This window comes from Poecilia reticulata, linkage group LG22 (genome assembly GCF_000633615.1).
Source record: "Poecilia reticulata strain Guanapo linkage group LG22, Guppy_female_1.0+MT, whole genome shotgun sequence".
NCBI lineage: Eukaryota > Metazoa > Chordata > Actinopteri > Cyprinodontiformes > Poeciliidae > Poecilia > Poecilia reticulata.
In genome coordinates, this window is record NC_024352.1 from 14,178,272 (window position 1) to 14,192,185 (window position 13,914).

General features: G+C 39.2%; 1 protein-coding gene and 1 long non-coding RNA gene across 3 annotated transcripts in view; both read right to left on the reverse strand.

The window, feature by feature from the left end:
- The window catches only part of fndc5a (fibronectin type III domain containing 5a), a 36,975-nt gene that overhangs the window by 6,118 nt on the left and 16,943 nt on the right, over positions 1-13,914 (reverse strand). For both annotated transcript variants that reach the window (XR_532600.2, XM_008399616.2), the window contains exons 2-3: positions 5,984-6,099; positions 3,916-4,108 (exon numbers count right to left, since the gene is read on the reverse strand). Coding sequence is in view for 1 of the 2 variants with exons in the window: in XM_008399616.2 (XP_008397838.1) it covers positions 3,916-4,108; positions 5,984-6,099 (309 nt within the window). In the remaining variant the exon portion in view is untranslated. The remainder of the gene's footprint in view (positions 1-3,915; positions 4,109-5,983; positions 6,100-13,914) is intronic.
- Positions 388-3,907, reverse strand: LOC108165840 (uncharacterized). Its single transcript, XR_001776161.1, has 2 exons — positions 1,143-3,907; positions 388-570 (listed from the first exon to the last, which is right to left on the reverse strand). It is a non-coding gene; the product is annotated as an uncharacterized LOC108165840 (long non-coding RNA).

A 13,914-nucleotide genomic window follows, 5' to 3' on the forward strand; every position in this document is an offset into this window, starting at 1 on the left:
TTCTTTAATGGCAGCGGAATATAGCACAGGCTTAAAACAGTGAGGATTTTTTACAGATTTACACACAAACTCAGTGACAAAAGCCTTTTTTCCATGCACTGTTGTGTGACCTGAAGTTTACTGCGACACACAGAGCTTTCCATCCTTTTATACGACAGCAGCGGGTGACATTTGGTGCGCCCCGTGTGCACGATCCCCATGCTCCAGTGGCTTTTAGCAACAAGTAATTCTACCAATCGATTGGTCTCTTTAAAAAAAAAAAAAAAGAAAAAATCAAAGCACAACAGCCTGGGGCCCCTCAAGCTTTCAGCTGGTCTACCAAACTGGACGGACTGGTCGCCTGGAACACCTGACAGAAGCCTGTTTGCTGCTGGGGCTATATATATATATATATATATCAGTCTTGAATGGCAATCAATATCCTTTTAAAGAAATGGCTAACATTTTTGGAAACAATTATTTGTTTGAAGGTCACAGCAAATGTTTTTCCCCTCTTCATGTAGAAGAAAATTTTTCTTCATGTAGAAGAAAATGAAAGTGGTTAATATTTGAAAGTGAAACAAAAATAATCTCAAGAAAACTTAATAATCACTTTGACTTTCCTGACTCTGTTTTGGAGAATATTTGTGTGGTTTAGTTAGTTATGTATTCTACCAATCTAGCCTTCACGTTTCTAGATGTGCAAAGCAGAAAGGAAGAGATATAGCGGTCTTTCAATTAAAATCTTAATAAAATACACAGATGTTTGAGGGTTGCAATGTGATAAAATGTAAAAAAAAAAAAAAAAAAGGTTTTCAACTTTGAACTTCAAATCAGTGTTTGAAGTTATTTTTTTAACTTGTTTTAGCTTTGCTCAAGATAAAAATGAGTAAATTCTTACCCTCTTGTTTTTATGATAAATGAAAATTGTTTGTACAGCTGAATTTAAGCTTAAATCCCTGAGTGGTTTCTCTCTTTTTCTTGTGTGTTGGCAATTTTGCTAATTCGTCTCTAATGCAGATGAGCTGAGAGACGTTTAATGGGCAAACATCTGAAAACATTTATGAAGGCAAAGTCTTCAAGCCGTAACAAAATGATGGAAGTCCTTCGTGACGACGGAAAATCTCTGCTCCATCATGTTTTGTATTTTCTTAACGTAGTACCACAGAGAGAAGCTTCACATTTATTAGATCCAAGGAGACCAATCAGCCCTGTTTGCAGTCTGTGCATTTTCCACATGTGGCATCTGGTTCGAGCAATATTCCTGTCTTTCTCTTAACTCATTGCCGCATCGTTTTGCATTGAGTACATGTTATGTTGGCTTCTTTTCATCCCAGTTTTTTGCTCTTTTGATCTCGTCTATCTCAATCCCATGATGAAAAAAGGGGGGAGTAATCTGGCATTTCAGGCTCATCCTGTGCTCCTTATTCTCAGATCAGTGTTATATGGGAGAACAGTAAGGCAGAGCAGCTGAAAGAGAACCGTGAAAACCTCTTTATATTCCTCAGGATGTTCACCCAGCATGTCTAGACAACAGCTGCACTGAGATCTGCTCCCATTCTGTAGACTGCACCACTGTCTGCTAACAAACTCCTTTGTTCATGTCAGATTTACAGCACTATTTGCTTTTCATGTTCTTAAATCTGTTCCAGTATTAATCATATCTCTGAGTGATGATCTTTAGAAATGTTGCAAAAGGAGGTGTTGTAAATGTAAAATAAACAAAATAAGGTTATTCTGAGACATATTAGTGCTAGTTTTTATTATATGACGTGTGTCTTTCCAGGTTTTTGTAATTTAAAATAAAAATCAATCAGACTTTTCCTACTTTTAATGTGGCATATCAAGTATTTTCAATTAAAAACAAATATTTACGTAATATATAATTATATAATATTTAACATGTGTTATTAGTGAGGATTAAAAATTCACAAACATGGCACAATAAATAATTAGAGAGAATATCAGACAATTTCGGCTTTACTGAAACTGGATATTTCTCTATATTCTGGTGAAAAAGTGAGGCTGAAGTTATTCGTGGAGGCTGCCAATGAGATCAAAAGCTACAGAGGTTCTGGTTGGTACTGGTTGTGTTCACCGTGTACCCAGAGTCCCAAGTGTCCTACTTAAGTCTGGCCTAAGGAGGACTGAAGTCTGTTCTTCCCCACAAAAAAACCTTCCAGATCCGACCAAAGTCTTTCGAACCTTGTGGAACAATGTGTTACTGTCTCATCAAACCAAACTTAAACTTTTGGACACAGTTACAAAACGTGTCAGAATGAACAAAAGAGCGGATACACGAGAGGTTTTGAATAGCCAGGTCAAAGTTCAGGGCTGAATCTTATAAAGGTCGCTGACGAGAGACGTGTTCAAAATCTGATAGAAGCCAGAGTGGGCAAATGACATCAAAGGGTAGGAAATGTTTTTAAATAATTTATAATAGTTTAAGTTTTTCCCCCCAAATATCTGTCACCTTAACAAGGGAGCGTAGACTTCTTATATTTATTATGAATCTAGAAACCTAGACAGTCCTTAAACTGCTTTTTATTTTGGCTTTTTACATTTAAGAATTTCTTCTCCTGTCCACATTTGTGCTGGAACTGAGTTGAGTTTGATCAGCGTCTCAGTAATTTTGTAAAACAAGCATCGCTTTGAATGCCACTGTAACAAGAATTTCCTGTGAATTGAATTACAAGATGTTTACTCAGAGAAAAGCTGCTCCTCTGCCACAGCAAAATGCTCCTCTGTTCTAACCCAGTCGAGTTAATTAAACACACATCCTTGAGAAAGCACCGCAAACGGAAAAAAAAGAGGACGACCGGCACTGTGCCAAACTGCGAAGAGGTGGTCTCTGCGGATGTTGAATCTTTGATGATAGGAAAAGGTGTGGAAGTGGAGATCTTTTTCATTTCCCAGTGAACAGAGGCTGGGCGTGCGCATCGAAACACTTCATTTGTTTTAAACTGCAGGCAGCAATAACCTGGAGAGGTGAAAATTTAACTTAGTCCTGAAAGCATGTTTTCCATCTTTTTAGAAAATAAGTGCATATTTCTTTGTTTTCTTTCGCTGTAATTTTTATTTTACTGCAAAAATGAATTACCATCCGCGTTAAAAGTGTTTTTGTGTGCGCGCTAAAAACCCCCAACAATTTCTGTCCATTTATGTGAGCTATTTAGTGTTTGGAGTGACAAAAGCAACAACGTGTAATTACACAAAATTGTAAAAAAGATCCAATTAAAAAGTGTTTGCTTGTGTTCTGCGCGGTGATTGATCTCACTAAATTCTTCCCTGCTGCATAAATAACACTCAGACAACGTATTTGGTATTAATTAGGACTTGGTGGTCGCCGGCGCATCTCTTCAGTGTTTAGCGCTGATTGTTTTTATGTGCTACATGTTTCCTGGCAGCCCACTTACAGCCACAGCGAGAAGTTCAGACTCCCTCTGGTTCCAAACAGTGCGGCTCCTCTTCATGTGAGAGAGGAGTGTAAATGAGAGGGGGAGTAGATGGAGCAATGGCTCAGCCAAAAGCACATCGATTCTCCACCCCTTACAGCTTCCTTACTACCTCCTCCGTCTGTCTGATGAATGCCTTTCCTCATTTTGGTTTACAGTGGTGCTGTGCAGGTCGCATACAGAGTGGCACTAGCGGAAAAACATCAATAAACAGTGAAGTATGCTTCCCCTGTCGGGCGTTTTGCTCCTTAGCTGTAGTCAGTAGGGGAGAGATGGAGCAGTCTGCTGTGAAATTTCATTTCATGCTTTGTGTGTCTATTGATTTCTTTTGGATTTTTAGGCCAAATCTGTCACTGTATTGTCAAAAGGCCAAGTCCCTTTCGTACTTATGCCCTAAAAAAAAGGAGCAGAAGAGCTCTCCTCCATCCTTCTAGGTGTAAATGACTGAACGAGTGAGTGTATTTTGCATGTGGCTATTTACTCTTAGAGGCCTGCGTCTCGGCCTCCTTTGGGGTTCGGAAGCGCAGCGGTTCGCTCAGCGGGCTCGTCCCGGACATGCTGACGGACTGGACGTGCACAATGTAGTCTGTCTCCTCCTCCAAGTCCCATAATGCACAGGAGCGCGTGGTGGTGTTGACTTCCTGGATCAACCGCAGCATGCGCACGTCTTTCTTCTGTTGAAGCAGGAAACGACATGGGGGTTGACTGATTAAGCAAAGACTTGAAAACACACACATAATAAAGGTAGAGGTAAAGTCAGGACATGCCGCAGTCACTACTGAGTACCAGGAGGGCTTTTGTGAAATTTTTTATTGGATTACGCATCTTCCCATTTTTGCATCTTGGCAAACGCAGAGTTATCTCATTTGCAAAATGGGTAAACTGGAAGCAAAAGGATCTCTGCGACTGATCAAAGACAGCATGAATGAAAGCTCCTTGATGGTTTGATCTCTCTGGTATTCAAACAGAGACAATGTGTGTTGTTTACATAGCCTTAAAAGATATTCAACTTTAAGTGCAGTAGCATAATCTCATCGTTCAAAAAATAAGTCCAGCCTTTAATTTCAAAACATTTAGTCAGTGATAATGAAAAAATAAGATAAAAAACTTTTAATATTATGACTGTTGCTAGTTCTATCAATCTCTTAGCCCACATGTGTCAAACTCAAGGCCTTGGGGCCAAATCTGGCCCACCATAGCTTTTTATGTGGCCCTCTCAACTCCAAATTTAATCTATTAAATCTCTCCATTTTTTCAAAAATCTACAAAATTCACATAAAATAAACAGATTCCCACATTTTTACTGATTTTACTGCAAATCTTTATCACAAGTAGTAAAAACAAATATTGGGTTTAAGTGACTGCTGCCTCAGCCTACCTTGATATCAAGTTATACTCCGAGTAATACAAAAAATCCCTCACATTTAACATCATACATTAGCACAAATGTTGTAAAAATTCCTTGCAAATATTTCTAATTTAGTACCACATCTGTGATTTTGATTGAAAAACAATCAAAATCCTGGAGGGACACCTGTTTACTCATATTTTACTAGTTTAATGGGTTTCATCAATACATTCTGGTGCAACCGGCCCTTTAGAAACATTCAAATGTTTGATATGGCCCAAAATGAAACTGAGTTTGCCTCAGATTGATCAGTTTCTAATTTGTAATCCATAACCATTTATTTACCAGAGGTTTAAAACTGATGTGATGCAGAGGGCCATTTCTTCAGCCCCTGAAAAAGGCTGAATGAATATCAGTAACACTTTGTTCAGAAGAGAAAGGAGCATAGACTGTGCTTAATCCAATCTTCAGCATCTCTTCCATCAAAAATAAGTACCTATAGTGCTAAAAATAGTGAGTCATGGGAGTTTAAGATAAATGTACACCACACTGCCCAGAAACTCGTATTTTAGTTTCCTTCAACTTCTCAAAACACTTTACTGTGTGTTGGTCTGCTACACAAAATCCCAATGAAAATACATTAACATTTGCGTGCAAAAGGTTGTTCGAAAGCGCTGCAGCTCTGTGCAGGCTGCCAACACAAACATTCACCCAAACAACCATGTGGCTGCAGTCTCATATTTAATAGAGCAAGAGAACAATGCTACAGAACCTTTTCATTTCTAATTCTATGAATAATTGATCATGTAAGCCCTCAAATTCCCAAACTGTTCCTTACAAAAACAAGCAAGTGCGTTATTGAAACTGTGTAAATGCTCATGTAGTAAACATTATTGTCCTAACTGATGTTTTCCAGACAGAAAACATCAGCTGCTGTATATCCCCTGTCTGTGGAGTTATGTGTGTGTGTGTGTGTGTGTGTGTGTGCGTGTGTGCGTGTGCGTGCGTGTGTGTGTGTGTGTGTGGGGGTGTGTGTGTGTGCGTGTGCGCATGTGTGTGTGTGTGTGTAAAATGAGGTGAATGAAGTTAATGTTTTGCCTGTTAGACTATTAACACACCTCGGCGTCTTTTCGTAAATCCGTATCTTCTTCACCTTGTCGTGTTTTGTCCACTGATGTCTCCTACACAATCTGCTACTCACCTGCTGTGTGATGGCAAAGCCAATGACGGGGTCTCCCTCGGGGATGTCCCATGACACCACAGCAGAGTTTGCTTTCACCTCTTTGATGGTCACATTGAAGGGAGGCGACAGGCTATCTGCAAACAATGAGACAGGAAGAAAAGCCTTTTGTTCACACTCTAATATAAAGTAAAAGCTCCGTTTTCTGCGTTCTGCTGCAATGTCCACCGGCACGGCTGGAAGCCGAGTTTGTTGGTGTGAATAAATGGCTCAGAGGAATCCATTTTATGAGGTTGGGATTCATAGTGCAGAGTAGGAAGAGGAAAAACAGTGAAAAATACTGTTTATTTTCTTTGGCTGCACCCCCAAGAAATAAGGGAGACAGTAGATATGAGCTTACTTTGTGTATTAGTGCATATTAAGGTAAATTTGGTCCCTACCCTCTACAAATACCTGGAGTCCATATAGTCCAAAATTTAACAGCAAGAAACAGTATAAAATAGTAAAAAAAGAAAAGTAATGAAAAATGGCAGAGAAAACAAGGTGTTGCTCAGTTGATGTTGTTAGTTATTTTCATTGTCTACAGATCAAACCATCAGAGGTCAGTTTTAGTTTTCCAGGTCAGTAATTGTACATCTAGACTTTGCTGTGTGATCCTCCTCCAACCTGTTGATGCTCAATGCCAGTCAGATAATCTGGAAGGTTGTTGCACTATTTTCTTGCTTAAAACAAGCAGGCAATGAAGCTACTGAATCTAATAAAGAGCTGCCCCTCATTCTAATTAAAGTAAGACTGTTTAAAAACGACAGGCAGGTGCGGCATGTCCACCACAGCCAGCATGCAGTCGTAGTTTTAGAGTTTATTATGAATTACCTTTTTGGAGGCCCAAACTCACCACATTTTGCTTAAAGATCTGTCACAGTTATTTCCAGGATTGTTAAAACTTCGACGTAGAGACTATTTGCAGGCAAAGCGCTGAGTGCACTGACGCGTCATTTCTAGCAACCCACCGTTGCTGCTTAGGCCAGATTGCTGCCGAGGTTTGCAGCAAAAGAAAAATATAATTTTTCTGTGTGTAGATACCATTACATTGTGAAAGTGAAACCGTGGTAGTTATACAGTAGCTACACGGGAGAAAATCGAATAAAATCAGTCTTTTGGTTAGTTTAAACTTTTGTAAGTGTGAAGCTTTGATCTTCACGTGCTTGTAAATCAAGTCCCTGAAATGAAAGTCTTTTCTTTGGGTTTTCATATATTGTTGTGGAATGAAACACCTTTTTAATCAAAGAAATAATACCATTAATTTCTTTATATATTCATCCAATTTGTATTTTGACTGCAAGCTTTAATACTTAGCAAGTCCGTATTGAAATTTCCCACTTTCTGTCTCTTTGTAAGCATTTGAAGACAAGAGCAATAAAATGCTCCAACACGAACCGATATAAAGAGACGCTAACGACTTTTGACTCATTATCAGAATACGTCTAACGACTAAACAACTGTGTGTCTCCGTGCCGTGCTTTTGGTTTGGTGTCGAGTTCCAAACACACCTCCGGTTTAATTAGGGTCACACTCTACAAGAGCTGCGAATAATAATTTGCCTTCATTACATAATTAGTTGTGAGATTATGTGTTGCTCCGGGTGCACTTTGGTGGCCTCAGCTGCTGGGGACTTGGAGTCTGTAATTATGAAGCTCAAGGCTGCACACGTCTGATGGTAGCAGAGTGTAGATCGCATTATTAAAGGAGCGGCAAGCTAAGGGAAAGAACAAATGATCTGTTAAAGGTTCTGATATAAAGCAGGGGCTCGTAATGAACTTTTAGACGTTAATGTTAATACAAGACACAAAGGATGAGTGAAAGTCAAGATGAGCGTGGGCCTTTTTTGTTTTAACGACGAAGCCCTCGCATCTGAACTCTATTGTTGTGAAACGCTGGATCCTGCCTTTAGGAAGCTCTGACTGATATTTGCTTTGTGGAGCTGAAAGGTGAATAAAGATGAGAAGTTTTAAAGCGAGGCCCTCTCCGAGGCTTTGACGGGTCATAAATCTTACTCGACCAATCAAATGAAATCAATGAGTCATTGAATAGGTTAACGCTCACTTGCCCTCAGACCCGCACCAACCTCACAGCTGGTAATTACAGGACAATGGGCCGCTCCAGTGCTTGTGTACGTACTGTATATTCAGAAACAGGGGCTGCAATCCAGAGCAGGCTTTTATTAATTTTTTTAGCCTTTCTTTTGCTTTGTGCCGCCTCTCGGCTTGATGCCTGTGGCGGACATCTTGATGAATGACCTGACTAACTGCAGATGACAGGACGGAAACTCGCTGCATCTCTTCATCAGAAAAAGGGGGGCAACTTTGATGTTTGCAGTGGATTTGCCTTTGTTTACCGTCTGCTGTTTACTTGGTTAGCCTGGAGGACAGGCGTCTGGGGCTCCGGAGCCGAATGAAACCGTAGGAATCGCAAATGAAGCTTATCATCTCTCCGTTGGTGCTCACTTTATTTTCTGTTCTCCCTCCTGGAGCACATTTATTTCTGTCTGTGACACCATTACTTACTTTACACGTGCTAAACTGCTGTTTAAAAATAATGAATACAAGTTCTTCTGCACACTGTGGGAATGAACATATTCACGTAGCCTACATTTTCATCTTACCTGTCGCTTCACATTACAATCCTCGTATTTTAAGCTGTTGCATAAAGTGCGAGACTTCAAAGTTTCCCAACCTTTGTCCTTGTGGTTTTGGCGCTTAACTTTTAATTATAAGTACTGCTGAGTAACAGGCTTACAAGGATCTTAAATCATTTTAATCAGCTGCCTTTTGAAAAAAACAGCAACATTTGACACAAATAAAGTTGATGGATCCCAAACTCAGCATACACTTCCAGATTAAGAGTAATCACAATAATAATATGAGAACTATGAATCAGTGGATGTTATAATTATTTGTAAAACGTTTCTTTTAAATGTCAGAGAGATTCCTCTAAGCTCCACAAATTGAAACGTCTTTCACTTCAGATAACTTTATAATCAGATAACGTCTGATTATTGAGGTTCATTGACAGGCTGACATGCTAACGCTAGCCGAGCCTTACTTTCAAAATATTTGTTTGGGCTAAATTTAAATACGCCCAGTGGCTAACGGAAGATAAATAAGGGACATGTAAAATAAAACTTAAAAAATGACCAGAGTTTAAAACAAATTTTGGATATTTTAGAGCTTCCCAGATTTTTAAATTAATCAGACTTTTATCTTTTATTTGTCGTGTCCTAGAGGGTCTTTTACAGTGGGCTACTTTCATATAAACAGGCAGAACTATAAGAATATACAAAGTAGTAAAAATCCTTTTTTTTAATAATCTGGCTAACTGTGTGGATCAGAGCTTGTTTGAAGTGAATCTATAGTCCAGTGTGGTCTTTCAAAGTGATCTGAGGAAAAAGCCTCAGCTAGTGGAAAACGTGTTTATGTTTGGACTTTGAATCAGAAATTCCTGTCCTATTGGAGTAAGCTGACTTTAACCTTTGACTGTCTCACTCTCTCAGTGGTTCTTTTATATTTTCACTCAAATGTTTAAAATTCTGGCTGCCTCTTGTGTTTTGTAGAAAGACATACGCTGATCCTACATTTCTCCTTCAAGTAAGAAAACAAGTATTGATTAAAGTATTTTAAATTGAATAATAGTTCAACTTCAAAAGAAGCAGTGGAAGGTGAATATGCATCAAGTTCACATGTCCACATGCGTTTATAAAGCCGCTCTCCAAGTGTCCTCGTGTCCCAGAGCTTTTGGAAACTTTTTCTTTTGTCTTTGCCCGTCTCCTCTTTGCATGTGTTTGTCTTTGGGGAAAGAGAGAGAAAGAGAGAGGATGCCGGGCCGTGACCGTGTTCCTTAAATATCCACATGACACAGGAGTCAGCCCTAATGAAACACCAGACAGATGTCTTCATAAACTCTCAGTGGCACACAGCCCGCTTCGCTCTGAGACAAGGCGGGGGTGACTTTGAGCCATGACGGATTTCTCTGTTGCGTGTGCGTCTTTGTTATCCTGATGATGATCAGAGTGACAGCTAATTGTCAGTCCCACGCTGAGCCGTGTTGAGGATGACAGCTCCTTAATGCTCCCTAACGTTTAAAAGCTCCCCAAGACGTTGAACATGTTAAAACGTGGACAGTTCAGGGGGTGAGGGAGGAATGCAGAGTGGTCCATCATTGTTTTATTTGCGCTCTCCTCGATTCTCCATCGACCTGAGTCGGACAGAGTTTAGTCTGCCGCGTGTTACCAAGTGTGCCGACACAGAAGCGTGGGCTGAGTCGGAGGGAGATACTGCAGGTAGCCTGAGAATATGTAATGTGGAGCGTGTACTGTTGGGTGCTATAAAGATCAAATGGTTTTTCTTTTCATGTTCCCCAGCTGTAGAGCTCTGCTTTCCTGAGTGGTCTCCGTGGAGCTATTTCTGCTGCCTCAAATCATTTTGAGTGGGCCCATTTAGACATGGCATAAACATGCAGTCAGCCGAGGTACCGGAGGTTCATTCTGATTAACAAAAAGGCCTTAAAGTTCACTGCAACCTCTTTACATAGTGCAAATACTTTAGTAAGAATAAACCTGCAGTCAGTCTACCTCGTAATGTAATCTGATGTATTCTGGTCTGAGAATTTATCCAAAAACTTGATTTTATATGAACAGACATCTAAAAAAAAAAAAAAAGTGAACTTAATATTAGCATATTCATTCAATTCCATTTTATTCATTTAAACTGCATCAATGAGTTCCAGGAAACAGGCACAGCTAAACTCAGAAGCATTGAGCCAGGAGTACTGTCTACTGAAAAAAAAAAATCAAACAAAAAAAAAAACAAACAATGGGAACACAGAGTTATTGACAGAAATAGCTCCATCCAGGAAAGAGATGCAGCTAAATCAGCAATGCCGGGCAAAATCTGCCATCAACTGAAAGAAAAAAAAAAAAAAGAGAGAACAAAAACTACAGCAGCAATAACTGCAATTAACAGAGAGGTGGATCAGGGCTGCAGGAAATAGCAGTCAGTATCAGAGTCAACCTGTGGATACACTCATGTCAACACATTGGAAGTGACAATAACGTAAGATATAGATGGTTTTCAAAAATCCCCCAAATTCTGGTGCTTATTTAGACTGAGGTGAAGTGTAACTCTTTTGTAAGCATGTGAAGGTGTTTAAGATGTAGACAGATGGAGAGTGTGACAAGATGATGCAAAGAGTATTTAGATAAACTAATGCCACTAGATGCAAAATAAACGATCACATTGCATTTAAATTGACCAAAGGTTTCCAAATATCCTATATTTACTTAGCGTCATAAATTCAAGCATTTCATCATCAGATTTTAATGTATTTACGGTGAGAGGCACTCGTGTGATGATGTACTGAAGGAGGAGTGTCGGAAAGATTAGGAGCTTCTTATAAAGACAAATGCAAATTTTGTGAAATTTATTTTAAGTCACTTTTGACATCTACAGCATTTTTACCTACAACTGCAGGTAACACAGTTACTTGATTGTGCTATAAAATGCCACTATGTGTCTAGAAAACACATATTGTCCCTTTAATCATGTAAAGGTGCATCATACATCGTTCTGTGGAAGTGTTTTTCTCTACAGATTCTTCTTTTTGTTGTTTTTGTCACACTTAAATGTCTGAGGTCTTCAGACAGACAAGGATAAACTTAGTAAACCCCCCAAAAAAGCAGTTTTCAAGAGATGGTTCAATCATTAAAGAAAAACATCTACCTCCAAACCAAGCTAGATCCCTGGGAAAAACCAACGGTCCTCCTTGTTAAATCTGTTAAATCATGAATTAAACCTAACCCCTACTGCATATAGAAAGAATATTAGATAGCATACTTGGACAACGTTTTTACAAAGCCATACATACTGAATTCAGCAAACTCCATGAATGTAACCGCTTTAGCGACAGTAACACCCTGCTGTCATTGCTGAATTAAAACCACAAGCATGCAGGGTGGTGTTCCTGCTTCCATCCAGCCCCATGGGGAGACTCGGATTTGTACCACCTTATTACAGCTCTGCAGTCATTAGAAATGCCTCTCTCCCAGATTCAGGCCCCTTGGCTGGTTCTGCTCCCCAGGTTGCTAATAAGCTAGTCTGTGGGCTTGTGAGTTAGGGTGAAAACTGCCTGCTATAGCTCCATCATGCCCCAGCTCTATCTGGCCTTTTAAAAGGAAGCACGGGCCTCAGGTGTTAAGAATCACTCTGCATTGTGGTGGGATACTAACTCAGATTTAACAACATCCGTCCCTATAAACCATGTTGTGGTGCGTAAACAGTCACCCTATGTGAGCTGCAATAACCTGCTGATGGGATAACATATCAAAGCAGTGTTAATTTGAGCAAACATAGATTAAATACAATTTTTAAAGAGCACATTAACCTGCGGGGGAAATAGCCGATATAAATTAAACCATAATGTTGAGTATCTTGTAGGAGAACAAATTTCAGAACTGAGTTTTCCACTGAATATAAGCGTGTGATGTAAACCTGTTAAGACATGTAACTCATATTTCCTTTTTTTTGTGTTAATTTAAAGAGAGATCAGAGTTTGGAGGCTCAGAGATTAGAGGTTAAGTGATAAAAAACAGCTTGATACTGTCAATTTCACCTGGAAACGTAAAACATGTCAAGGCTGTATGCCCCATCCTGGTTGTCTCTCAGCTGTCGGCTTGAAATTTGGTCTGATGTAATATTCTGATCTTAAATGTTGTATTTTTCATTAGCTGTATGTGAAAAAGTTTGTCCTGATTAACAGAAGGATACTTGTGACAACATCAGTTTGTGTGTAATTCATTTAAAATGTGTTTCAATTTGTGATTGAGTTACTGAAATGAATGAACTTTTCATTAATATTCTTGTTTTTTGAATATGACTTCACATTCCTAAACTTTTATCTGTTTTCAATGCTATTTATTACTGAACCAATTGACTGAAAACCAGCCTTTCCAGTTTCTCACCAGTCGATTGGTGTATTTTTCCTGCAATAACTCTTCAAAAGGAAGGGACTTGCTTGTTCACTTTACATAAAGAGACTATATGTGTTTTTGCAGCTCTCCAGATTCTCTTTAGAGTTAATATTCACCAAGTTGATTCAGCTCTTTGCCTAGCAACAGAGCTGAATTCATTCTGATAGGCTGAAAAGCTGCTGGTTAAAAACAAACACTGGAATTGGTTAAACCTTTAGAAAACAATAAATTCTAAATAGATTTCAACAATATTTTGTGAAATACTAATTAAATTAGATATTAAATTACTGACTATGCATTGAGCTTCTTTTTAAGCTTACTGAATAAAACTGCTGACGATGCGTCTATTTAACATGATCATAGTTGTTGCTCTTCAGTAAGCTGGAGGCATTTCAGACTTTATTAGGAAGCAGAAACATCTGGCAGTTAATTAAGAAGTGCTAGCTAATTCGTGTATGATCACACTGCAATGCTTTGTCATGTTTTATAACTGATCGCCAGTAAAGCGTTCGTCATTGAATGCAGCCAGCTGGTTCACGGCCACACTTCCTACTGCCACTGCTTAAAATGTAACCGAAAGCCTAAAAGAAGGCGCCTCATGGATGAGATCCGCCTTTTCTTTGTTCTTTATAATTTATTTCAGTGTCTTGCCAGATCCTTAGGATTTACAGCTGCCAGAAGAAAACAATATATCTGTATTAAATAGTTTTCCAAACCTATTTTTGATGACTGATACGCAGGGGTGAAAGTAGTTTTAAATTCTTAGGGGTACTATGACAAAAAAAATAAATAAATAAAATTATCACAAATGATAATGCACATTATTGTGCACAGAAAGGTAGCAAGCATTTTACTTCTTACTTGCACGCACGCACGCACGCACGCACGCACGTACGTACACACGCACGCACGCACGCACGCACGCACGCAC